Source organism: Sceloporus occidentalis, unplaced genomic scaffold (genome assembly GCF_023333645.1).
Source record: "Sceloporus occidentalis isolate IW3139 unplaced genomic scaffold, rSceOcc1.0.p SCAF_104, whole genome shotgun sequence".
Taxonomy (NCBI): domain Eukaryota; kingdom Metazoa; phylum Chordata; class Lepidosauria; order Squamata; family Phrynosomatidae; genus Sceloporus; species Sceloporus occidentalis.
This window is the reverse complement of record NW_028317084.1, coordinates 2,111,298-2,138,142: the sequence shown is the minus strand read 5'-3', so window position 1 is coordinate 2,138,142 and position 26,845 is coordinate 2,111,298. Positions and strand designations below refer to the sequence as shown.

The window sequence follows — 26,845 nt, the reverse complement described above, 5'->3', positions numbered from 1 at the left end:
ACTCGAGGACAGATTACAAGAAAAAGGGGAGAAACAACTATGTCAACAGCCAGAAGAAGAGCTGGGAAAATGTTTTATGTACCCCACCCCCTCCAGTATGGGCAGGTAAGGGAAATATCCCTTCTTTTCTTCACTTTGGAATGGAGTTGTTTTTCAAGTTTCTGGTCTACAATTCTTAATTTCCATTTCTCTTCTTTCTTTCCTATCTATCCTAACTTTAAAAAAACAAAAACAAAACACCTTTCCATTTCCATTACAATCTTTGCTTCAATGTTTAGTCTGCCAAATATACTATCAAAGCCAAGAAAATTTCAGTTTCATTTCTAAGAGAGATACACCAACTGTGGGGGAAGCACTCTCATTGATACTGTCATGAATAAGATGAGAATCTGGCCCAATGAACAATCACTACAACTTTGATAAGTGTCTCTGGCAGAAGCCCAGAGACATGAAGGCTGTATAGCACTAAAAATAAAAGTCAGAATCCTTAAAGCTGACAGCTGCATTTTAATTAGTGTAACAGAAAGAAACAGACTTTAAAATGAAGTGAAATCAGGTCACTCAAAGTAAAATTAGCCCAAAGCACTAAATGCATTCTATTATCAATTCCTCTGAACTGGAGTCTCTGCATGGCAACCCAGATAAAATTATTCTCAAAGATATGTGCTGTTCAAATATTTCTACCTCTCTTATCTATTTGCCACACCAAATTGGTTTTGTTTTTTTCCAAATGAATAGTTACTGGAAAAGTAGATTTATGAAGCTATTGTTAAAAATGGTTTTCTTGTAGTAGTATATTGCACTGGTTAACAGGTGAACAGACACTTCTACAGCAGAGGTAAAAAGCTGGTGAATTCAATGCTAAAAAGATCAAGAAGAGTTAAATGTTGTCCTGGGTGTGCTTATGAAGGCAATACAATATGTATATAACACAACATGGTCGCAGATGAGCCCCTGCCTCTATATTTAAAAGGTAAAGTTGAATGAAATGATAGGTATTCCCCATGCTGTGCATATGTGCATAAACTGAAAAACACAAACACAGTTTACTTCAATAGGTAGTACAGAATCAATGGAAATAAAGAGTTTAGTTACTTTAAAACCAAGGCAAGAGCAATAGGAAAGGTGCCCTGCAGCAAGGTCAAAGGGAACACTATCAACCCACTATTTAACTAGTTCAGTAAACCCAGTGCAAATGTTTTGCAGAGACTTACCACAGACTAAGAGAAACTGTTTGGAAGCATTGCTCCAACCAAGCATTCTGTTTTATGCCTCTGCTTCCTGTTTGCTATTAAGGCAATGGCAGCAGTTAAAAAATCATAGGACATTCTGCAGGCCATATTTCACACTGGGTTTCCTCTTGCTCAGCTCTAGATAGTACTGTATGGGCTGATGAGTGATGGAATGGTGCAACCTGTGACCCCAGCAACACCTAGGTGATTTTGATCAAACAAAACCCCCTCCTCCTCAATTCTTCCTTCTCTCTTTTCTGACAAAAAAGGTGCTCAGTCACAACTGTGTAAAGCTCCATTATCTGAAACTCTTCTCCTCACTAATTAGACGTTAAAAAACTTAACTGTATCTTTAGATACAACTTTGGAAAAGTTAGGCTTATTAGGATATGCTGGAGACTCAATACATTTCTGTACATACCTTTAGTGAGAGTCTGCCTCTTACAGATCCAATCTTTTCCTAAAAGCTAATCCTAACCAACAGGGATGACCTAGTAAATGGAGTGCAAGTGGTGGGATCCTTAGGTGGAAGTGACCATTTTCTCCTGGAGTTTGTTATACAATGGAAAGGAGAAGCCAGGCATAGTCAGACACACATTCTAGACTTTAGGAGAGCTGATTTTAGTATATTTAGAGAAATACTGGGGGTGATCCCATGGTCAGGAATACTAAAAGAGAAGGGAGTTCAGGATGGATGGGAGTTTCTTAGAAGGGAGATACTGAAGGCACAATTTCAAACAGTTCCAATGAGGAAGAAAAATGGGAAATCTCTCAAGAAACCAGGATGAATGACTAAGGAACTTTCAACTGAGCTAAGTTTTAAATGGAACACGTATAAGAAATGGAAAAACAGGGAAATCACCAAAGAGGAATTCAAAGAAATAGTGAGCACATGTAGGGGTAAAGTCAGAAATGCTAAAGCACAGAATGAACTCAGGCTTGCTAGAGAGGTTAAGAACAAAAAAAGGTCTTTTGTGGATATGTTGGCAGCAAAAGGAAGAAGAAGGAAACGGTAGGGCCACTGCGTGGAGAAGATGGCAAAATGCTAACAGAAGACAGAGAAAAGGCAGAAATACTCAACACCTTTTTTGCTTCAGTCTTCTCAGAAAAGGCAAAGGGTGCTCAACGTGAGGATAATGGAGCAGAGGACAGAATAGGGGAATTTCAGCAGAGAATCAGTAAAGAGATAATACAGGAATATCTGGTTAATCTAAACCAGGCATCGGCAACGTGCGGCCCGCGGGCCGGATCCGGCCCGCGAAGCCTCTAGGCCTGGCCCGCGCTCGCCCCTGCCGCCGATTGCGCCGCCGATTGGCGCCGCTCCGGCCGCCATTTTGTTTTTCAAAATGGCGGCGCCCCTCTAGGAGGCCCGGGGCGCTTGCTGCAGCCCTGTTCCAGGGCTGCAGGGCCGCGCCAGCCCTCCGAATGGGCTCCGCCCTCCTCCCTTCTCTCTCTGCCCTTCGCCCTCCTGGCTCCGTTTTCCTAGCTCTGCCCTCCTCTCTCCGCCTCCCTCTATGAATAAAAGAGTGTGGAGGGGAGGGAAAGGAGGAGGCGGCAGAGAAAAGGAAAGCGAAAGTAAGAGAGCCAGGCAGCCGGAGCGAGCCACTGAAGAGGTTGGTTGGTGCATGTATTTTCCTCTGCTTGGTGACTGTGATTTACTCTCCCTTGGTATCTTTGCAACCCCCCCCCCCCATGCTCCTTTGGGGATGCTTTGATTCTGATTTCCTGCATGGCAGGGGGTTGGACTGGATGGCCCTTGGGGTCTCTTCCAACTCTATGATTCTATGTTTCTCCTGTGCTTTGTGACTCCCTTACTATCTTTGCAACCCCCCCCCATGCTCCTTTGGGGATGCTTTGATTCTGATTTCCTGCATGGCAGGGGGTTGGACTGGATGGCCCTTGGGGTCTCTTCCAACTCTATGATTCTATGAGGAGAGAGGGAGAGAGAGAAAGGGTGGGAGGGTGGGAGTGAGAGGGAGGGAGGAAGGGAGAGAAAGAGAGGGAAGAGAGAGAGAGAACCACAGCCACTGAGCCAGGTGAGAGGTTTGTTCATTGGGGGAGGGGGGTTATACTACCTGTGCCTTTGTGTTTTGAGACAGTGGCATGCATTTTTTGCTGTTTTGTGGCCTTGCCTAGTAGCTTCCATCCTTGCAAATACTGCTATTATTATTGTTGTTATCCCTTGGTATTGTCTTTGCAAGATCCCCCCACATGGACTTGCTTGCACATTTCTGGGTTCAGACAGTGGCATGCATTTTTTGCTGTTTTGTGGCCTTGCCTAGTAGCTTCCATCCTTGCAAATACTGCTATTATTATTGTTGTTATCCCTTGGTATTGTCTTTGCAAGATCCCCCCACATGGACTTGCTTGCACATTTCTGGGTTCAGACAGTGGCATGCATTTTTTGCTGTTTTGTGGCCTTGCCTAGTCGCTTCTTGCAAATATTGTTATTATTATGCGGCTCCGCCCCCGGAGGGTGGAAACTCCACCCCTGACATGTGGCCCTGCCTCCAGATAGTGGAAGCTCCGCCCTGGCATGCAGCTCCGCCCCACCAGGTGGAAGCTCCACCCCCGTGTACAGCTCCGCCCCCGGAGGGTGGAAGCTCCACCCCCGGCTTCGGCCCCCCAGTTGTCTGAGGGACAGCAACCCGGCCCCCGGCTCAAAAAGGTTGCCTACCCCTGATCTAAACGAATATAAATCTCCAGGATCAGATGAACTACATCCAAGGGTATTAAAAGAACTGGCAAATGGCAATAATCTTTGAGAACTGCTGGAGAACAGGAGACATCTCAGCAGACTGGAGGAGGGCAAACCTTGTCCCCATCTTCAAAAAGGTGAAAAAGAGGATCCCAACAATTATCGTCCAGTTAGTCTGACATCTATACTAGGAAAGAGCAGATCATTAAACAGAGAGTCTGTGAACATCTAGAAAGCAATGCCTTAATCACAAAAAGTCAACACAGGTTTCAGAGAAACAAGTCATGCCAGACAAATCTAATCTCTTTTTTTTTGTTGATAAAATTACCAGCTTGGTAGATGAAGGGAATGCTGTGGATATAGTATACCTTGATTTCAGTAAGGCCTGTGACAAAGTTCCCCGTGTCATTCTTGCAAACAAGCTTATAGAATGTGGACTAGACAAGGCAACTGTTACATGAATTTGTAATTGGTTGACTGGCCGAACCCAAAGGGTGCTCAACAATGGCACCCTTTCATCCTGGAGAGAAGTGACCAGTGAGGTCCCACAGGGCTCTGTCCTGGGCCCAGTGCTATTCAACATCTTTATCAATGACTTGGATGACAGAATTGGGGGTATACTTATCAAATTTGCAGATGACACCAAATTAGGAGGAGTAGCTAATACCCCTGAGGACAGGATCAAAATTCAAAATGACCTGAATAGATTAGAAAGCTGGGCCAAAGCTAACAAAATGAATTTCAACATGGAGAAATGTAAGGTACTGCTCTTAAGTAGAAAAAATGAAATGCACAGATATAGGATGGGGGACACCTGGCTGAACGAGACTACATGTGAAAGGGATTTGGAAGTCTAAGTAGACCACAGATTGAACATGAGTCAACAGTGTGATGTGGCAGCTAGCAAGGCCAATGCTGTTTTAGGCTGCATCAATAAAAATATAGTGTCTAGATCAAGGGAAGTAATAGTGCCACTCTATTCTGCTTTGGTCAGACCCCACCTGGAATATTGTGTCCAGTTCTGGGCACCACAATTTAAAAAGGACATTGAGAAACTAGAGCATGTCCAAAGGAGGGTGACTAAAATGGTGAAGGGTCTGGAAACCATGCCCTATGAGAAGCGACTGAGGGAGCTGGGGATGTTTAGCCTGGAGAAGAGAAGGTTAAGGGGTGATATGATAGCCCTGTTTAAATATTTGAAGGGATGTCATATTGAGGAGGGAGGTAACTTGTTTTCTGCTGCTCCAGAGAACAGGACCTGGAACAATGAATGCAAGCTACAGGAAAAGAGATTCCACCTCAACATCAGGAGGAACTTCCTGACAGTAAGGGCTGTTTGAAAGTGGAACAAACTCCCTCGGAGTGTAGTGGAGTCTCCTTCCTTAGAGGTCTTTAAACAGAGGCTGGATGGCTATCTGTTGGGGATGCTTTGATTTAGATTTTCTGCATGGCAGGGGGTTGGGCTGGATGGCCCTTGCAGTCTCTTCCAATGTTATGATTCTATGATTTTACTCTGGGAAACTCTATAGCTGACCCATTAATTTAAAAATCTAAATTTTCTTGCTTTGCTTTCCTCCCTAGTTTTGCAAAGGATTTTACTCATAGTTTATCTGCTTAAGAACTAGGCTGGAAGCTCTGACTCAGAGTTCTGATGATTTAATCCTTGCCAATGAACACTGTGTGGATTCTCACACATCCCTTTGCTCCATTTTCTCTTGTCCCTGTTCAGCCGTAACCAAGGTGGAATGAGATGGGTGTACAGAAGTCAACCTCTATCATAGTTCTCCTTACGAAACTGCTTTTCAAACCAGTTTCTGAGGCATGGGACAGACCACCAAGAAACGGTGGGCTGCCGGCGCCTGTTTTTACTCCTCAGGGACGGCGCAGCCCCCAAAGGGTGCGTTGCCACTGCGGAACAATAAGAACCCGGAATTTCCGGGTTCTTTGTCTGATGCTGTAGTGAACTCACAAGTGCGCCATTGGCGGAATCGGTACGTAAGCGATGTGCGGCGCCATATGGACGCTGCGCAGTGCTTACGTCACAATGGCAGCGTCTGTGTACATGAGGTGCCGCCATTGTTACGCCACTGCCACCTAGTAGGGTTGCAGGGCGTGCGGTCGCTCTGCCTTGGGAAACCCTACTATGTGTCCAGGCTGGCGCAAAGCGCCGGTCTGGATCAGGCCTAAGTTTAGTTCAGACTGTGACTGAAGAATGTTTGTGCATCTGTGCCTTCATGTTGCTTGTGGTGGCACATTAATTTCACAGGGTTTTCATAGGTAAGGAATATTCAGAGGTGGTTTTGCTAGTCCCTTTCTCTGAAATATTAAACCATCATTATTGCTTCTGGCAGTGCAAACACTATGTCCCTAAGATGCTGAAAATGAAAAGCAGAAGAATCAGTGTGGAAGAAAGCAAATGAGTGCAAGCAGCAGAGGACATCTCACCCCCAAACCCTGGTTAAGAGGTCTGGAAGTTTTATGTCTGCACAGTTCCTTTTATGTTTCATGGTTTCCACAGAAAACAGGAAAAATCTGAAGGCTCCTTCAAAATGGCTGCATCTGCGATGTGAAAATAATGCAGTTTGACACAACTTTAACTGCCATGGCTCGCTGTTATGGAATTCTGGGAACTGTAGTTTTGTGAGACATTTAGCCTTCTCTGTCAGAGAACTCTGATGCCACAACTACAATTCCCAAAATACCACAGCATCAAGCCATGACAGTTAAAGTGGTGTCAAACCAGATTCTTTCTATAGTGCGGATGCAGCCTAAAAGTGATCTTTTAATTGTGTTCTACTTTTCTTCTGTTTTCGTACAATTATCTAGAGAGCCTTGGTCCACAGGATTAAATGAAATGTTACAGTTCCAAATACTGTAATCGTTCTGGCTTCAGGCCTACTCTGGAGCACTGATCTTGCTGGACAGCAGGCTGAATGAGGATACCAAACTAAACTGACTGCTGACTAATGCATAAAAGAAAAATATCTAAAACCCATAAAAGGTTTAAAATAAAAGCAGTTCTGCCAACATTAAAACTATTTATGAAACCAAGAATGAGATTTAAAAAAAATCTTCACACAGATATAAGCTTACATATATTAAAAATAAATGGCTTAAAAGCAGCTACAGACAAAAGGAGAGTAAAAGTGTCCAGACTAAGCAATTTTCATAGTATGCACAGAAACATCAAACAGTAGGAGGTGAAAAGTCAGGACTCTTTCCATTTTCATATTCCTAATGCAAGTAGCTAAGTATATCATTAAACCAAATTTCCTGACAGATCTATTGCTTCACCACAGACAGCTGTATCAAAATGCATTAAGTAACAGAAGAACAAGGTAACTGAAAATCCAGATGTGGCAGAGTTGTAAAGCTATATTAGAGACTGGCTATATTAGATCCAGCTCTACTCTGTACTTTCAGTCTGTACATGAACAAAAAGTGGTTATGTATCCACACAGAAGAGCATACTGCAATAATATAAATTCTGACAAAAGGAGATAAAATAATGACTCTTTTGTAATGCCACCTTCACTCATCTATGAAAATAAAATTGAAAAAGAACTACCTGTAGCAGAAACATTTAGTTGCAAGAAAAAAAACACCATTGTGGGCGGTGTTGATTCAGAATGAATTGAAATATGTATTATTTTCTAGTGCAAATCTTACTAGTTTTTTTCTTTTAAAAAAGAACAGTGATTTAGTAAACAAGAGGTGTTACAGCCAATAACATGTAAAACCTCTGCTAAAATTGTTTCGGTACACATTTAGGAGCACAATGCATTTTAATATTCAACTTCTATATAACCCATAACCAAAACATAAGAGCATTCTGCTCTCCGTAACAGTCATATTTACCTATAATTAAGGACACATGCTTCTTTGATACAATCAGATGATACAGGGAAACAGACTCTCTTAAGTGCTGCTATTTTCAGCAACTGAAAAGTGTTGGCAATTTCTTCTGCTACTACAATTTCATGCACAGTTACCTTTGCCTCCATTTCGTGTTTTAGTAAACAGCATCATTCTGTACTGAGACTGGTGAGACTGAGGTTTACAATGTGCAGCTGTCTACAGTAATGCTGCTAAAGTGAGGTTCTGAATTAGTTTGAAATTGGAGACAGAATTTCAGGACACTAAAAGTAGTGAATTGCGCTGCTGCTAGCATTAGGACAATTCTTTCTAACTGCTTATTGTGATCAAAATATTTTCCTCTTTACAATCAGCAGTTGCACAAAAAGAGGTAACTTTAACATTTGTCCCCATCCTTCCACATCCGGATGTGTGTAAATCAGTTTAGATGAAGAAGGAAAAATTAGGTCTTCACTAACACTCCAGGAGTTTGCTTGAGTTCCAGAACTCCAGTTCCTCAATCCTGTACTAGGCATGTGCAAAAAATGGTATTTGAGTGAAAATATGGAGATGTATATCTTAATGTGCATCTGATTTATGTTCACAGTCATTGATTTAGTATCTAATGATACAAAAGCTTGCTTCTCTGCATACATCTCTGGACTGATCTAAGGTCAATTGATATACTCACAAATACAGAATGTTAAAATGATATATTAATTAACACAGTGTGGAAGGTCGTTTATCTTACTAATGCTTCTCACAGCAAGAATGGAATGATTGGCAGCTTGCTTTTATAAGATTTTCTTTCCTCATTAGCCCTACAAATAGAACTAAATAATTAATATTACAGTCCTAATCCTACATCTGGAAAAGTGTTAATCCAGTGGTATCTTAAATCTTAATTTCTAACACAGGCAAAGTATCTCTTCAAAAATGATCATTCCCAAGCGGAGGGAGTCCACCATACAAGGCTGGGTTGATCCAGCCAACTGCTATCTGTTGACATAAACAAGGTCTGTCCTCTACCACAATATGCTCATTGGCTTTCTGTACTGCGTGCACAGAGGGAGACAGCCATAATCTAAATGGATAATTTACTTGATCTCTGATTTGCAATGTAAAAGTTAATTCTTTAAAAGCTATAGATCCCTTTAATAATGCACAATGAGCAAGTTTAAGTGATGAACATAATTCTAGCATAAGCAACTTCCTGCTTTTAATCCAAAGAGTTGCATCTCATCTGAAGCCTTGTTTTGATTTAATCATTAAAAATAGTAGAAGTGACATGGAGCAGCTTAATGCCATGTAGGCAGAACTGGAAAGAAAAAATATTCTCCAAAGAAACATTCAATGTTGCTAATGTAGGTATTTATGATTTCAGAAGACTAGAGGGAATAGAGACAGCATCTATTGGTTTGAGTGCTGGACTACGACTCTTTGAGACTAGGATCTGAATCCCAACTCAGCCACAATATCCACTGGGTGCCCTGGGCAAGTACCTCTCAGTCTCAGGGGAAGGCAAAGGCAAACCCCCTCTGAACAAATTTTGCTAAGAAAATCCCATCATAGGTTCACCTTAGAGTCACCATAAGTCAGAAACAACTTGAAGGCACACATCATCATCATCAAGTGGGAATTCAACAAGGACTTTTATGGAGTCCAAAGTTTTGTTTACAGATCAGACAGAAGCACAGTGCGCCCTTGGTTTACATGGGGGATCCATTCCAGCCCCCGCCCCCCCCCCCCCCGCGTAAGCCAAATAGTATGTAAACTCAAGCCCCATTCGAATGAATGGGGCTCGTGCTCATGGGAGAGTGTGTGCGCCCATTCATTCTTCTGTCGCGCGGCTTCTGCGTAACAGGAATCCGCATATGGGGCGCCTGTCTATATCGCAGGCGCACTGTACTTCAGTAATATACTGCCTTAAAGTTTTCCTGTGAGTCTACAGAGAAGGCTTGTCTCTATTTTCAAAATCACTAATGCTTAAAGCTTCTTCCCTAAAAATGTAAAAATAAGATAAATATTATTTGTTCCTAACCTTTATGGATGCAGGGAGTACTTCAACATGTGAAGTCCTCCTGCAAATGGCTTTAAGCCCAGACCAGCGGTTCTCAATCTGTGGGGCAGGACTCCAGGTGGGTGGGATGCAAGAATTGCAAAACCTGGAGGCCCTGATCCCCCTCCCTTCCCTCAAACTTTTTCTGTCCTGGAGGGGCAGAGAAAGGCAAGGAAGACATTTGGCGCCTCTGCCTGAGAGGGCAAGAGGAAAAGAAGGAAGGGAGCTATTTCCTTGTAAAATGTTAAAATTCAATATACATGAGAAGTGTGAATAAAAATTACACACTAAACAAACAAAATATTTTTATTCATATACTACATTGAGCTGGGGGAGGGCGTGATGTTTGCATATAGATGGAAAGGGGGTCACAAGGCTTAGCCTAAGCAAACACTACTACAAACATGAAAAGGTTTGAGAAACACTGTCCTAGAGTGAAAACTACTGGTAATTTATCTTAGTTCCCTTATGGACAAATGAATAAAAGAGCACATTGAAAACCGTAAAATTTAAATTATTATTTTAAGTATTTATACCCCGCTCTTCAGCCAAAAGGCTATCAGAGTGGCTTACATTTTTTAAATTAGACATTTCCCTGCCCTCAGGCATACAATCTAAAAAGAGAAGACACAAAGGGAGAAGGGAATGGCCTCTGATGCCTGGACCACAGCAGATGGACTGGAGGGAGGGCCCTTCTTCTTTTTCAGGCAAGGTCTGATGGAGTTGGTCTGCCCATCACTCCCTCTGGATGATGGTGGATAGAGGAAGGGCCTTAAAACAGTGCCAGCAGAGAAATAGAACACTATGTCTACCTATCTTCTGTATGAAATGGAGTATTTGATGGTAAAGGTCCAGACTTGGGAGTGGGGAGGAGGATCCTTCCCTTGAGGAAGATCAGGATCCTCCAGCTTGCATTGATCAGATGTGCCATTAAACTCCAATATATTGTCTTATACAATAATGCCATAAAAATAAATACAATAATAATAAAAGATCATCAGCCCCCAAAGTCTAACAGATGAAAAAGCTACTAAATCTTTCTTTCCTCTTTCTCCCTTTCTCTTTCTTTTTTATATTTATTTCTTTTTCAGCTTGGTTATTAATTTCCTTTGTTTTAGTAGGGGCAAATCTGTTAGCTGAAGCAGTGGACCTTTTCTCTTTTGCCTTGCTGCTCTTTCAGTTCCAGCTTTGCCTCTTATTTTAAAAAAGGCAAGCACAATAAATAAATTCATTGGCCAAATTTCCCCCAGGGAATGACTGAAACCTCCAAACTAGGGGATGATGGGGCAGATGGAGAAGACTGCCTGCACCTGAGAAATCCTTTTGCTAACTCTCTCTGATCCCTTCAATCTGAGGGGATCATAGAGGAATGAGAGGAAAAGGTGGAAGTTAGTTTTGCGGGAAAACCTCCACTCGCACTTCGGAGGTAACTGAAGTCTCCTTTAAAACTGGCAATGTAAGGCAGAAACAAACTTCTGGGGTAAAGCTTCTAAACTGTCCCTCCACGCCTAGCTTTGCTTATACACTTGTCCCTCCACATTCACTAGGGTTAGGGGCACAAGACCCTCGTGAATATGGAAAAAACACACATAACAAAAACACCAATTTTTTTTAGCTGAGAGGACACCTCTCCAGGAATCTCTAGGTCCTCTAGTGCAACTCTGTGGTCAACGTCCAACAGACACTGACCATAAAACTGCACTGGGGGAGCTACAAATGCCTAGTGGAATATTATCTCCAGGAATCTCTAGGTTGTTCAGTTCAACTTTTAGTTAAAGTTGAACATAGGGTTGCACTGGAGGACCTAGATATTCCTAGAGAGAAATGTATTAATCAAATCCGTGAGTAATCAAATCCACAAATATCAAAGCCACAAACATGGAGGTGTCCTTATACAGAGTGGAGACCTTTTGTCTTTTTGGTTTAAATTAATGGCCACTAAATGGAGCTTTTAGCTTATTTTTGGGCTGAGATAGGTTGGAAAAGTCTGGGGCAGCCTGTTTCCCTGCTCTTTTTCTTCCTGTGCGCCCCTTCCTGTGCATTTTGGGGCGAATTTGCCCTGCTCTGAGAGAGGGATGGCATCCAGGGATGATCAGAGGCGGCGGAGGAAGGGGGAGAAGATGATTTCCTACACCCTGTTGGATCTCTGGTGTCCTTGTCTCCCCCAGACCTGCGTTCTTGGTCAGAATTTACCACCTGGGAGATGGCCAGGTGCTAGGCTTCCCTCCTGGTGGGAAGGGGTTGGAAGCCCGAGGAGGAAATGGCAATCAGGGTGGCCACTTTGGGAGGCAGCAGTTTTGCTGGCAAAGAGGGCACTGACACCGGCAAGGTACTCACGCTCCTCGGGGTGGCTTTCGGAACAGCCGCTTTTTTCTGGTTCTGGGAAGGTTGGATGGGGCTGGGTGCAGTGGGAGGCAGGGACGAGGGCTTTCCCTCCTCCGGCAGCGCTGCTGAATGGCCTCCTGGCTGAGCCTCCGCGGGGGGTTGTTGGTCCTGTCGATCAGAAAGGTCCTGCTTGGTGTCTTCAGATTTCCCAGACACCTCTGAGGTATCTAGCTCCTTTGGCTTGGTAGACATTGTAGGACATCTGTCCTGCCAATGGAGGGTTGTTTTTTAAGGAATGAGAGGAGAGCTTTGGAAAGTGGCCTGATGGAGCGAAGGCAGGAACTAGACTAGGACTACAAGTGGATGGCTCCCTCTAGGTGGCAAGGACCCAAATGCCATTGCCTGCCTGCTAAGGAGCGGGCAGAGGGAACCAACCCGCATGAAAGATGCCTCCCTGTAGAAAAAAGATGGATTCGCCTAGCAACAGCGACAAACAATCACAAGCCAGCTACCCTCAGCCAATGAGATGCTGGCAAGGAAAGGTTGGAAGTTCTGTTGTGGCAGTTAGGAAATTCAGTTAGGGTTCTGTCTCGCTTTGCCTTGCCTGCCCCACCATGAAGTAGAGAGTATCTTCTATTGTCATTATCACTGATATACACTGGCAACAATGTGTTGATAAGGGCTAAGTTGCTGAGTCCCCATCTTCTTTCTTGTCTTCACTACTGTCATTTCCTCCAACTGGCACAGCTGGACCTTCACTGACCATGCTGAGTGGCAATGTCTGAGTGGCTGGCCCAGATGGAGGGGGGATGAGGAAATTAGCAGCGGTAGCAGAGACAGGTCTGTGATGGAAACAGCAACAATGGTGGTCGCTGGTTTGAGAGCAGCCACTGCATCTGGAAGAGGACGGAGGATGGTCCTCCCGGTTTTCATCTATGAAATACTGGAGAGTATGCTGCATTGCTAAGGATCACCAACTAGGTATAGCTCCCCCATGAGCTATAAAGATAGTAAGTTTTATGCAGGGATTCCCTGAGACCTGAACATTATTCCAAGATTTCCTGAAGGGTAAAAGGATTAAGAAAGGGCTAGTCAAGCCCAAAGAAATTTGACAACCATACACTGTACTATTAATAAATTCTGTTTCATGGATATTATTAAATTGAATGTTTCTCTTCCTTCCCCAACACTGCCAAGTCTCTTCCCCTCTCAGAGCTTTTGATACCAATGATATTATATGATGCATGCTTTTAAATTCTGCTGGGAACTTCATTGCACCCCAATCTGCTTAACATTCTGCATGAAATAGCTGAGGGAAATAGTTTGGAACAAGTTTTCATCAAATATGCTGACAACACTCAATTAACTCCCTCCTCCCCTCAACTAGTTAACATAAAGCAGAGGAAGTTCTTGACAGGTGTCTGGAATCAGTTCTGGAGAGGATTCCCCCATAAGGATCAGATTCAGTTGCGGGGAAGGCACTGGTAGATTCAACTTTATCACTGAATGTGCAAATATAATCAATAGGACAAAGCATTTCCCACCAGCTAATGGTGACATGTCAGCAATAGCTTCTCTTAACAAAAATGTAGCCTGAACAGCTACCCATAACCTGTGACATCCAGATCAGACTATTAATTCACACTGTCTTCTATAGCATGGAACTCAGGCGGGTTATAGACTGCCGCTTTGAGGCGGTCTGACGCCGCCGCTGTTTGCTCCATAAGGGAGCCGCCGCAGCCACACCGCGCGGCTCCTTTGCAGAGAAAAAAGAAGCTCCAAAATGGAGCTTCTTTAAGCGGCGCCTCTATGACGTCGTGAGGCGCCAGGGGCGGACTCGCGACGTCATAGACGCCGCGACACGTGCAGACGCACAGCGTCCGATACATAAACATGGCGGCCCCCATGTGGAAGGGGCGCCGCCATGTTGTACATATGGAATACGTACTAGGGTTAGGGGGGTGCGGAAGCACCACCCCTTCCTAACCCTAATACGTATTCCATACGTATTTTTTGGCTGTTTGTAATCCGCCTCAGTTACTTGAAAAAAACCATCTTCAGAACCTAGCTTAAAATGGAAATCAGCATTATAGCATGTGCCCTATCTTCAGAAGGGAGTCAAACAGTAACTGCAGAAAGGGCTTTTGGCATCCCAATAGATGGGATGTCAAAAAATACTTATTTGCTTAGTTTTTACAGTGACTGCCAAGAAGGTTTTTAGAGCGAGTGATTTTATTCTGCTGCTTTTAAAATAATTTTGGTCTACTGTGTTTTACAATAGTCTTAACTGCCTCAAGAGAGAATTTAACGGCTGGTGAACTACCTATTGGGGCTAAGGACAGATCTTCAATTAACTCACATTTGGAGTTTCTTTCTGAAGGCAAGTCATTACTGAATCTAACTAGAAACGATATTTGTTCACACATCTTTTGGTAAAATAATCCCCACTTGGGCATATTCAGGTTTCCAGCCTGAGTATTAGGACTCCAAAATAGAGAGTGGGATATTATCACGCTTAAACAATAATTTCTACTTATATAAATGGGCATTCAAGACACAGGCATAAGTGTAATACATATTAAAAACTATTAATATATGCAGCAGTCTTCATATTAGTGACCCAGTAATGAAACAATGAATTTTTAACTATCCCCTCTTATCCAATTTGTAAATGTGTTAATTATGCTTGCTACCCTTTTGATGCTTGTCCTGACAATTCTGACCTCCTATCATCAGTTTTATTGAATTAGTACTTAACAAGGCCTCTTCCAAGTCAAACATTATTTGCTTTACAAAATTCTTCAGTGACCCAGTTAACAAGTCAGGATGGAAGACCAATCAAGGAGGGCTTATGACCAGGTGAGGATGAAAGGTCATCAGAGATGCATTTGCATTCACCCTGCCATGTGTTTTGACTAATCTTGCAGTTTTATCTGTTACAGAAATTGTCAGGTTCTGAAACATACTGATCTCTAGAGCAAAGTTCCATTGTCATCTTCCTTGTAACCTTGATATACTTGTTTCTGTATTGAGAAAGGGCAGAAAGAGACACTTAGCAGCAGTTTTCAATCTCAGGTTTACTTCAGGTGCACAACTGTTTGTAGGGTGAGATGGAATGCATGCACAACTCTCCCACTTCCCACTGCTTTCCCTCTACAATCCTCTTTTCTCACTTCTGGCTCTGTACTACATCACTTTCCTGGTCACACTGGGGAAAAACCATTCCTACAGATGAAAAAGAGCAGGAAAGGGTAGCATTTTACTGGGCAACCTCACCAGGAGTGGAGCCAATTCTTCCCCCCTCAAGTGGGTTCTACTGATATTTTCCCAGTGACCAGAACTCATTTCTACTTTTGATTTTAACCTAATTTGGCTGGGATTTTTTCTCCATTGGGAGGATGTGGGGGAGAAACTGGCCCAAAGTGCCATGTTTTGGTGTATTCTGGTGGTGGTTTGGGTGATTTTTCATTCAACAATTGTTTTAAAAGGGGGACAGGGCATGGGAGAGGGGTATCTTGGAGGGAAAACAAAAGGGGCTGGGAGGCTGTACATGCCCACTGGCCACACTTTGCCCAACCTTGATTTAACACCTATTATCCTCTCCATTTAACCAAAATAAAGTTCCAAGCCAAAGGTATAATTTAAAAATTGGGTCACATATCTTAGCTGATTGAGTTGACACTGTAACAAATAATGCAATGATCAGGGAAGTTAATATTTAGCTGTGACAGAAATCAGCATACCTTCAGTGTTTTGGAAAGGGCCTGATGGCACTGGGAAGAAAGGGTAGTTAAATTATTTGATTCAGGGGAAATAATTATTGTCCAGCACGTGACACTAGGTAATATTTAGTGTCTGGCAAACTAGTAACATCCAGAAATAAATCAAGCCATGTTGAATCTCTAAATTTGGGAGAAAGATGGGATATAAATCTAATAAATAAATAAACAGAGGCTATTGCATTATAACAAGAATGGACTAGTTAAAATGTCATCATCTTCAAGCCAGCTCAAAGGGTCACCTGCACATGCCAGTGTTTCCTTTCTGTCCTCACAGGTCAATTGACCAATAAAGACTGCCATGATAAATCAAGGCTTATTTTGGCAGGAACAAGCCAGAGGTTCACATTTTCCACCCTTCCCCACTGGTTATGCCTACTAGACTGAATGTTGGAAGGGCTTTTATAGCTTTAAACACTATCAGATCCTGGATTGGAAAGTGCTGTGTGTCCAGTTATAGCATGCTTCTCCATGCAGCCCCTCCACTGGGCAGTAAATAGCTGTGTTGAGAAAAGATGCAACAGTAAAAAAGTGGGTTGGGGGAGAGTGACAGAAAAGTGCTATAGTTCTGCCTGATTGAACTTTACTGTACCTCTTCCTCATCCATAAACTGTTAATGATTAAAATTACAGTAGCCCCGTCCCATTTTCAACCTGGCAACTCTACTTCTGGTGTATCTACAAGTAGAAAATCAGAAATGTTCTATTTCAGCTTGATGTTTTGTCTCCGTTCAGCAAATTGTGGTTAATCATGGCCTGTTTCAAATAAACTGTAGCTTACATTAACCACATTTTTCCAGCTCTAAATAGAATGAAGGTGCATCTACACTGTAAAAATAATACAGTTGGACACCTCTTTAACTGCCATCACTCTATGCTACAGAATTTGGGTATTTATAGTTTTGTGAGAAATTTAGCCTTCTCTATTAGTGAGATGTGGTGCCACAATCTAGGATTCTATAGCATTGATACATGAAAGTTAAAACAGCATCAAACTACATTAATTCTACAGTGTAGAGACAACCAAGGTATATATTATCAGAACTGGAAGTGAATGTTGCTAATCTCCTCACAGGTGCAGCAAAGAAAGGGAAGCAGCATAACAAAAAGAGGTATACAGTTAGGGTTGCCATAAATGAGGACCTCCAAACTGGGAAACATGTAGGACAAAATTATGAAATGTAGGACACTTTTTTTTAATGGAGCATCCATTAAAAAAAAAACCTGTCCTACATTTCATAATGCAATCGCTGGTGGCCCCGCACGCTCCTTCCCAGCCTCTGCGGAGGCCTAGGTCTCCTCGGAGGCCGGGAAAGAGGGCACGGAGCCGCTGGCAATCGCCAGGGCCTGCCCTCCTTCTCGGTCTCCTCAGAGGCCGGGAAAGAGGGCGTGGAGCCGCTGGTGATCGCCAGGGCCTGCCCTCCTTCTCGGTCTCCTCGGAGGCCAGGAAAGAGGGCGCAGGGCCACAGGGAGGCGGGGAGGGTGGTGCGGCCGCACACAGGAGGCGCCATCTCCCCCTTTGCCTCCTCCGCCCCAGGCCTCGCTGCCCTCCTCTTCCTCTGCGCGGCCATGCGAGGTGGAGGAGGAGGAGGGTAACGAGGCCCCGCGGGTTGCGGCGCAACCCCACTGCAACTGGGGATGTCCCGGTTTTTGGCGGCACCCATGACGGGAGCGGGCAGGTGCCGCCAAAACCGGGGAAATTCTGGTTGCAGCCGGGTTATGGCAACCCTATATACAGCGGCTCATTTTTGTCATAAGAGTCTCAAAGGTGCTACAAGATCCCTTAGCCTAACAAACTATGGTTAATCATAACATACAGATCAGCTAAGAAGAACAGCTGAAGAGGCTAGTATTCCCTTCTGTTGTCCATAAGATATTTGTCTGAAATAGAATGCAAAATTTGGTCAAAAAGAGATTTTATTCTTAAAAATAATGAAGGCAGGTAGTTTTAGCTCATACCTTTTAAAAAGTAACATATTCAGAGCAGCTTCCATTTGTAAGCAGTGTAACCCTGAAGTCTCCATAAATAAGTTTGAGATAACAAATTCTGTTCCCTGAAGCAGAGAATTTCTGAAACACTGAGCATACAATTCAAGGGCACTTGATTGAAGACCTTCTCTGAATCAACAGGAATACCCACAGGGTACTCTCAGCATAATGAATATTGAGAACTCATCTACTAAAAATAGCAGGTTAGTCTTGTACAAAGCTATGTTGATTCTCAGTGGGTATAAACCAAATAAAAACCATATACATCCAGCTAAGTTTCTGTTTCTTAAACAGCACAATATGTACAAAAGGTGGAGGAAATGGGGCTTTGAAAATCATGGAAGGTGCAATTAAAAAGCTCAAGTGCTTTATTTTCCTCCAATTCCCCCTCCATCTGCATTATTTTATTTTTGTTAGTAGTGCAACAGAGGCTCTAACGTGCCATCTGAGTAACACCAGGTGAGGAACTGCACCCAGAAGACATAAGTGCTCTAAGTTTCCAGTTTGCTACTGGAAAGACCTGGCAATGGGCAAAGGAAATTGGGGGTGGGGTTACTGGTTATGCATTCAGTGAGCCAAATTTCTCAACTTTTAGTTTATATCATACAATGAGAATGCTAACATCCACATGTTGCCTCTTTTCTTTATGACTTGTAAGGTTTCTCCTGTCTCCAACTGAACCTGGGAGTTAGGAATAATTTCTTAATATGACCTAGTTTATATATGGACATTCTGTTATACAAACACTAACTCTTGTACATTGCAATGACAGTATGTTATAAGTAAGTTTCTTGAAGTCTCTGGGAAATAGTTCTGAGAAATCATGCATAGGATCATGTTGCTAAAGAGAACCAAGGCAAAAAATGGAAGAACTGAAATGGTACCTTCAGTGTTGTCTTCTAACACCAATTATTTATTGCTGTTAATTGCTATCAAGTCAGCTTCAACTTATGGCAGCCCTATGAACTAAACATCTCCAAGACACTTTGTTGCACCAATAACAAAATAATAATAATAATAATAATAATAATAATAATGCATGAGGAGGTGGAATTGGGGGAATTTGAAGAACTTGAGCAGTGAGAGACTTTTCTGTTGTTTAAGTGCACCATGAATCAACAGCCCTGCTCAAGTCCTGCAAACTGGTTAGCCATGCTCATGTTCCTCTCATGTTACCACACATTATTATATTTTCTAATAAGACATGATCTCTTATGACATGGCCAAAGTATAATAACCTCAGTCGAGTCGTGTTGGCTTCCAGGGCGAGTTCGGACTTCATATGCTCTAGGATCTGTTTATTGTCACTTTCGCAGTCCATCGTATCCATAAAACCTTCGTACTGCACATTTCAAACGAGTGATTCTTTTCCCATCAACTTTCTTCATCAACCAGCTTTCATAACCATACACAGAAATTGTAGATACAATTGTGGACAATTGTGACTTCAGTATTCAATTCATGATCTTATGTGTAGTACCTTCACAGCTGCCATTCAAGTCGTAGTCTTCTTCTGCTTTCTTTGCTACAGTCTTCACTTTGATTAATGACTGACTCAAGGTAAAGAAAGTCTTTGACTAGTTCAATGTCTTCATCACCCACCTCAGATTATTATGTAAATAATCTGTTGTCATTATTTTTGCTTTTTTAAATGTTCAACTGTAATGTCGCTTTTGAATTTTCTTCCCTTATAGCACTTACATTTCTATAGGACTCTCTAAGCAGCTTACAACATATTAGCCAATTGTCTCCAACAAGCTGGGTACTCATTTCACCAAGCTACCAAAGGATGGAAGGCTGAGTCAACCCGGAGCCTTGCAAGATCAAACTCACAACATTGTGGCTACAGTACCAGCATTTAAGCACTGTGCCATCAGGGCTCCCTCACTTTCCTCAGTAGTAGTTCCAAAACTTTTCTATTTTCAACATCAATTACAGTATTTTTTAATTTAAAAAAACCAGCCATAGAAACTAGTGGTGTGATACCATGATATTAAAAATGGATTTCAACATGTATTTAATGATATTTGAACTGGGGTCTGTAAACACCATAACTATTTCATTATGAAACAGAAGGAGAAACTGAAAGAGACCGTCATTTTACTCTGCTTAGAAGCTATTTTAGCGAAAAGGCAGAAAGACAGAAAAGGTTTAAAATCTGCAACATCTTCTACATTGCATGTATTCTGAACTGATTGCACTATCAATAAGCACAGTTCATTTAGCTTAGCGGTTCTCAACCTGTGGATCACAACCCCTTTGGAGATCGAACAACCCTTTCACAGGGGTCACCTAACACATGTTTCCAATGGTCTTAGAAACCGAGACACCACTCCTTTATGGTTGGGGGTCACCACAACATGAGGAACTGTATTATAGGGTTGAGGCATTAGGAAGGTTGGGAACCACTGATATAGCTTAAAGCAGTTTCTATTTTAAAGGAACTAGGGCGCGTTACAGACCGCCCGTTTGGGGCGGCCTGCAACCGGCCCTTTCCCCGCCAGATTGGGGCCTCAGCTGCCCCAATGGCAGCCTCTGAGGCCCCGATCTGCCGCTTTCCAGGCTGCTGGGAAGCTGCAAAAGGCCGCTTCCCCGCGGCCTGGAAAGGGGTGTGCTTGGGGCTTCAAGCCCCAAGGACACCCGGTGGCGGCGGGGAGGAGGAGAAAGGGGCTGCTTGGCCCCTTTCTGCTCTGCGTCGCTGGTGCAGCCATGTAAAGGCTGTGCCCAGCGACGCAAAGGTGGAAGGAGCTCTGAAATGGAGCTCTTTCTGGGGCCACGAATGCGGCCCCAGTACGTCACTTCCGCGCCGCCCCATTTGGAGGCGGCGCGGTTGTGACGTAGCCATAGCGGCGCCTATGTGTATAGGGCGCCGCTATGTTGTATCCGCTCCACGCGTGCTACAATTAGGGGCGTCAGGAAGTGACGCCCCTTTCTAATCTTAGTACGCAAGGAGCGCAAACTTTATGCCCATCTGTAACGGGCCAAAGGTTAACTGGTCAAAAGAACAGCAAGCCATAACCTTCTGATGTCCTGCATATGGTCTAATGTCTTGAAGCTGCGCAGCTGATTGTGTTTTGCTCGTTTGATCAGATCTCTGAAATCCAACAACCTCTACAGATGCAGGTGAAAAAGAAAATCTTGACAGCCAAGAATCAAGAGAATTATCTACAGTAACAAAAGCTCTATCAACAATCTGTATGACCATGGATGCTAAAATTTAACTTAAGGAAACTTTGGCGGTTTCCAGACCACCCCTTTCCCCAAAGGATCAGGGCCTCAGCTGCAACAGCGGCAGCCCTGAGGCCCTGATCCGCCGCTTTTCCAGGCCATGGGGAAGCAGCAAAAGGTCGCTTCCCCGCGGCTTGGAAAGGGGTGTCCTTGGGGCTTTAAGTCCCAAGGACACCCCAACAGCAGCGGGGAAAGGGGCCACTTGGCCCCTTTCTCCTTTGTTTCGCTGGCGCAGCTGTGTAAAGGCTGCGCCAGCGACACAAAACCAAGAAGGAGCTCCAAAATGGAGCTCCTTCCAGTGCTCCAAAATGGAGCTCCTTCCGGCACTGCGTTAAGAGCGCCACGGGCGCCCTTCCGTGGCGCCAGGACACCATGTCCGCACCACTCCGTTTGGAGGCGGCGTGGCCATGACTTTGTAATGGTGGCGCCCATGTGGACAGGGCGCCGCCATTTTGTATGTACTCTGTACGTAATAGGGTTGGGGGCGTCTAAAAGAGATGCCCGTTTATAAAGGGCCTTAGGTAATCTTACAACTAGCTGCCCTGAGTCCCTGCTGTGGGGAGGCAGTGTATAAATAAAGCAATGCAATACAACTTTATTATTGTTATGAACCTTCAAGTTGTTTTGATTTACAGCAACCTTAAGGAGTTTTCTTGGCAAATTTCATTCAGAGGGGGTCTGCTTTTGCCTTCCTCTGAGGCTAAGAGAGTGTGACTTGCTCAAGATCACTCAGTCGTTTTCCATGGCTGAGCAGGGATTTGTACCCTGGGCTTCAGTGTCACAGTCCAACACTCAAACAACTACACCATGCTGGGTCTCATAATACATCTTGGTAAACTTTAAATAATGGTCTAGCTTTGCTATTTTAAGTATAATGATCAACCATACCTTTCTAGTTTCAGATTGAGCTTCTTCTTGGCAGCACTTCCTGCACAATGGATCCAGCTGATTCAAGCCAAACTGGCTGAGAAGGTCACAAGAACTGCACAGTAAGTTACTTGAGAAGCCCAGGTCTCTGCATGCCTCTGATGATAATTCTGCCCCATAGACAGATATCTGAAAGCAATCAAGGTGTATAAACTAATCACTTTACAATTTCTAAAACCATTTAAATCAGCATCTGAAAATGATATGGTGAAACTTGACAAAAGTGGAAGAGAAGGGAGTGAAAATTATCAAACAACAGGAGCAACTTTCTGAAAAAGGAAAGTTAGATGTTTGGAACTGTTTAGTATAGGAAAAAACAAGAGTAAGGGAAGAGATGCCAAAGGTGTATGAAATTAAGTTTGGTGTAAACAGAATTATTTATATTCTTATATTATTTATTTATTTATTTATTTATTTATATTTATTTATAATTATTCATATTCTCATATTAAAACTCAGGGTCATCCACTGAAACAGAATAATACAGACATAGGACTACTTCATGTAGGGCATAGTTACAACACAGAATTTGCTAACAAAAGACAATGGTTGTCAACTTGAGAAGCTTTAAAAGCAGAATGGATGGATTCATATAAGATTGAGGGTATTGTTATCAGAGGCGACTAGTCACAATGAATATGGACTGCCTCCACTACCAGATGGAGTATTCTTCTGTATAACAGTTGTTTGGGAGCATGAACAGTTGCACTTCTATTGTGCTTATGGTGGGCTTCCCATGATAATCGGGTTGGCCACTGTGTAAACATTGATAGGCCCTGGCTTGAATGGCAGCGCACTACCACATGCATGCAATTTTAATGCTTGCCGGTCCATGAAGGAATGAAACTGTGGACTCGGAAGTCCATGAAAACGAAGGGGCGACTGTACTGTTAACCATACGGTCTGAGTACCAACCTTGAAAAGATACAACATTAACATCTGCTTGTAAATAAACTTCATTTTTAATCTTGTTTACCTAAGAGTATGGTAGAATGGTTAAAATTTCAGAATTTGACTAATGCTCATGAGCTGAAGGCTCTAGTTCTGACATGAACTAAGAGCAAAGGTTGGTATTCTAGGTCATGTACAATTATCTCTTTTGGAGTGTAAACTATTTGGAAATGGCTCCTAAGTTACAATTCTAACTGAAATAAAAGGAAGTACTGCATAAATAGTTTGAGGACAGTGAAACAAAACATATAGGTAAAAGATTGACTGATGGCTAACCCACGAGGGATAGAGACGAATGATAGGATATCCAATGAATATACAGGGGTGTAAATGTTTAATTCAGTGTAACCAATGAAATGTGATTTCTAGTTTCCTTTGTTCAAAATGCTATGAAAACTTGGCTGGCTTCATGCAGCACCCGGGCCTTGGACTGCCAGCCTTCAGATCTTCCAATGGTCAGAACTGGCATCTTAACTACTAAACCACCACATCGCTCTCAATTCTGATTTTACCTTAACTAAAAAGGGGGGAAAAGTGCAGGGTGCTTTTTGCGTATCAGCAAAAATGGCATAATTCTGAACACACACATCCTGGAACAGTGGTCCTCAGATTGTGCCCTTGAAGGGATTTTGGACTCCAGCTCCCAGAATCCCAGAGTACTGGGCAACATGGCTGAGGCTTCTGGGAGTTGGAGTCCAAAATCCCTTCAAGGGCACAATCTGAGGACCACTGTTCTAGTATCATGGAGTTGGAAGAGGCCCCAAGGACCATAAAAGGGCCTTTTATCCTGATTAGAGGCTCCTAAATGGAACACGGGGGAAAGTTAGTTAGTTAGTTAGTTGTTAGGACGTGCAGTCACTGGCTTATGGGATTTTTAATCCCTGCAGGGGTTCCCCAGTTGGGAAGCACTCACACAGTGGCCGCATACATTTTGAGTCGTGTTCCCCAGAACTGGACACAACATTCCAGGTGGCACTATGACTTCCCTTGATCTGGAGACTATACTTCTATTGATGCAGCCTGGAATCGCATTGGCCTTGTTAGCTGCTGCATCGCACTGTTGAGTTCCGTGTACGTTGACTCAGGAAATCAAAGCCCAATAGGTTTAAAAGAGCTCAATCCCAGAGCAATAGAACTGCGCTAAGAACCAAGTTCCCCTCATGGACTCCTGGCCAGAAACCCATGGCTTCCCACCCCGTCCACTTACCGCCTGCAAGACAGACATGAGCCACAGCCAATGGCGGCCCAGCTCTGCCGCTCCTTTCCCAACCGCCATGTTGGCACTGTGGCGGACACCGGCAACACCGGAGGAGGCGCATCGGTTAGGACCCCGAGCTGCTCAGGCTGTCCTCGGCACTGCCTGATTCGAACTGAAGGGGAAAATGCCTTTCACTCCTTCCAGACACGGAAGACCACTTACAGAAACCACTTAATAAATTGTGTAGTTTGGCTTGTGACAAAGGCATCGCCGTTCTTCCCATGAAAGAATATTTTCTCGTATTTTTTTCAGGCACTTCTTAGAACAGCCGTTTCCCAACCTTGTGGCCCTCCAGATAAATTTGGACTTCATCTCCCATAATTCCTTACCGTTGGTCAAACTGGCTGGGCCTTCTGGGAGTTGAAGTCCACAAGAAATGACGGCGCCAATGGTTGGGAACCACTTAGAACACCGGGGGGGGGAAAAAGCCCCAAAACGAGCTAGGCACACAAGATTGGCAAGAGCGCTGACCAATCCAAACGCGGGACGTGGATACCCCGCGCCCAATCCGCTGAGGGAGAGTGGCCAGGCTTTGGAGCGCAGGGGGCGGGGAGGAAGAGGAGGTGGCCCAATCAGGAAGCGAGGTACGCGAGGGAGAGGGAGGAAAGAGGAGAGTGGTGGGTTTGCTCCTGCGAAGGAGGCGAGGGGCGGGCCGAAGGAGCGGGAGGCCCAATAGGAGAGGGGACGTGGAGGAAGGGAGCCAATAGGCAGGGAGCATGGGGGCGGGGCCTGTCCTCCGGCTGGTCAGTGGTGGGAGCGGTGGGCGTGAGTGAGGGCGGCCGGGCGTTCGGTTGCTGAGCAGCGCGCGCAGAGCGGCGGTTGGGCGGCGCGTGCCGGAAGGGGAAGGGGAAGGAGGGAGGCGCCGGTCGGAGCCAAGGGAGCCCAGGGATGGAGTGAGGGCGGCAGAGGCGCCTCTGGGCCCCGCGTGGCGGCGATGATGTCGTGATCCCCGGGCGGAACGCGCAGCAGGGCGCCAGGCGGGCGGCTGCCGATGGGGCTGCTCCGGATTATGCTGCCGCCCAAGTTGCAGCTCTTGGCGGTGCTCGCCTTCGGGGTCTCCGTCCTCTTCCTCGAGAACCAGATCCAGAAGCTGGAGGAGTCCCGGGGGAAGCTCGGTGAGTGAGGGAGCGAGGCTGGGAAGCGGCCCTGGGAACCGGAGGCAGGCAGGGAGGAAGGCTTCCCTTCGCTTTCCCGCGGAGCACCTCTGTGTGTGTCTTAGAGCACTGCCATAACGGCCTCTCTCAGGGGAAAACGACGTATACATGGAGATGTACACATAGCTATATACATATGTGTGTATCTATACATACACACAAACATCTATTCCTTAGGGAAAAGTGGCAGATGTACCTAGAGATGTAGACATAGCTATGTGTGTGTGTGTGTGTGTATTCCTTAGAACACTGCCTCCCTCAGGGAAAAGTAACATATATACATATATATTCCATAACGGCCTCTCTCAGGAGAAAGTGAGAGATGTACATAGACATTACATATGTGTGTCTGTATATATATATATATATATATATATATATATGCGCCTTAGAAAACTATCATAACAGCCTCTTTCAGGGAAGAGTGACAGATGTACATAGAGATGTAGAGACATCTCTATATGTGTGTCTATACATGCATATATGTATATATATATATATATATTCCTTAGAACACTACCATAATGGCCTCTCTCCAGAAAAAGTGACCAAGGTGTAGAGATTGGCAACAGCCCTGACCATATCTCTCTATCTATCTATCTATCTATCTATCTATCTATCTATATAGATGGGGGAGGAAAATATCAGGAAACTGCCCCATGCCTGTGGTGGCCTTGCCTTGCTTTGCTTGAGCCCCCTTGAGTCTATACTATTTATTTATAGCCTACCTCTTCCCTGGAGGATTGGGTCAGGGTTACAATCAGAAATAAAACATTGTAAAATAATAACACAATCCTGAATCCACAATTTAAAATACAACAGTATAAAAATCGGTTATTAAAATCTCAATAAAACTGACAGTAAAATGTAATCCCCCTTGCAATGAGGCGATTTAAGGGAGAGTCAGGAAGGCATAGTTGTGGGACAGTGGAGAGGGCCCACATATTAGCCAGTCTGGCTCACATCTCCCTGAATGCGCCCAGGGCACTGCCAATCCAAAGCAAGAAGGTGTGGGACACCCCAAAAGCTGAACCCCCAGAATCAAGAGAGGATCTTTTATCTACCTGTCTGGCTCAGATTTCAGGGACAGCAGAAACCGTTTTGCTTTGCCTGCATCCCCCCCCCCCCCCATATCATATCGACCAGTTTGGCCTCAAAGATCTAGAAAAGGGTACTGACCCAAATCCCTTTTGAAGGAGCATTGCCAAATTTTGGTGGGTTGGGGGGGACTCCCACTTCTCTAACCCACTTAAGGCCACATCAAATCATGCCAAAACTCCTCTGTAAGAAAACAACATCTGTCTGGCCTAGATTTCCTTGCCATGGCCAAGGCACTGCTAAGCAGGCCAACCCAAACCAAGAAGGTATACTGAGATGGGAAAGAAGAAGGA

At 44.1% G+C, this 26,845-nt stretch overlaps 1 protein-coding gene and 1 pseudogene across 2 annotated transcripts in view; one reads left to right on the top strand and one right to left on the bottom strand.

Annotated features, from left to right (window-relative positions):
• The window catches only part of LOC149283431 (selenoprotein F-like), a 40,271-nt pseudogene extending 15,591 nt beyond the window's left edge, over nucleotides 1-24,680 (bottom strand). Inside the window, exons 1-2 of the transcript XR_016277924.1 lie at nucleotides 24,250-24,680; nucleotides 22,053-22,220 (exon numbers count right to left, since the gene is read on the bottom strand). The product of XR_016277924.1 is annotated as a selenoprotein F-like (transcript). The remainder of the gene's footprint in view (nucleotides 1-22,052; nucleotides 22,221-24,249) is intronic.
• A 388-nt stretch (nucleotides 24,681-25,068) lies between these two features.
• The window catches only part of LOC149283430 (heparan sulfate 2-O-sulfotransferase 1), a 104,295-nt gene continuing 102,518 nt past the window's right edge, over nucleotides 25,069-26,845 (top strand). Inside the window, exon 1 of the mRNA XM_089497592.1 lies at nucleotides 25,069-25,415. Coding sequence (XP_089353718.1) covers nucleotides 25,292-25,415 — 124 coding nt within the window. The 5' untranslated portion in view covers nucleotides 25,069-25,291. The remainder of the gene's footprint in view (nucleotides 25,416-26,845) is intronic.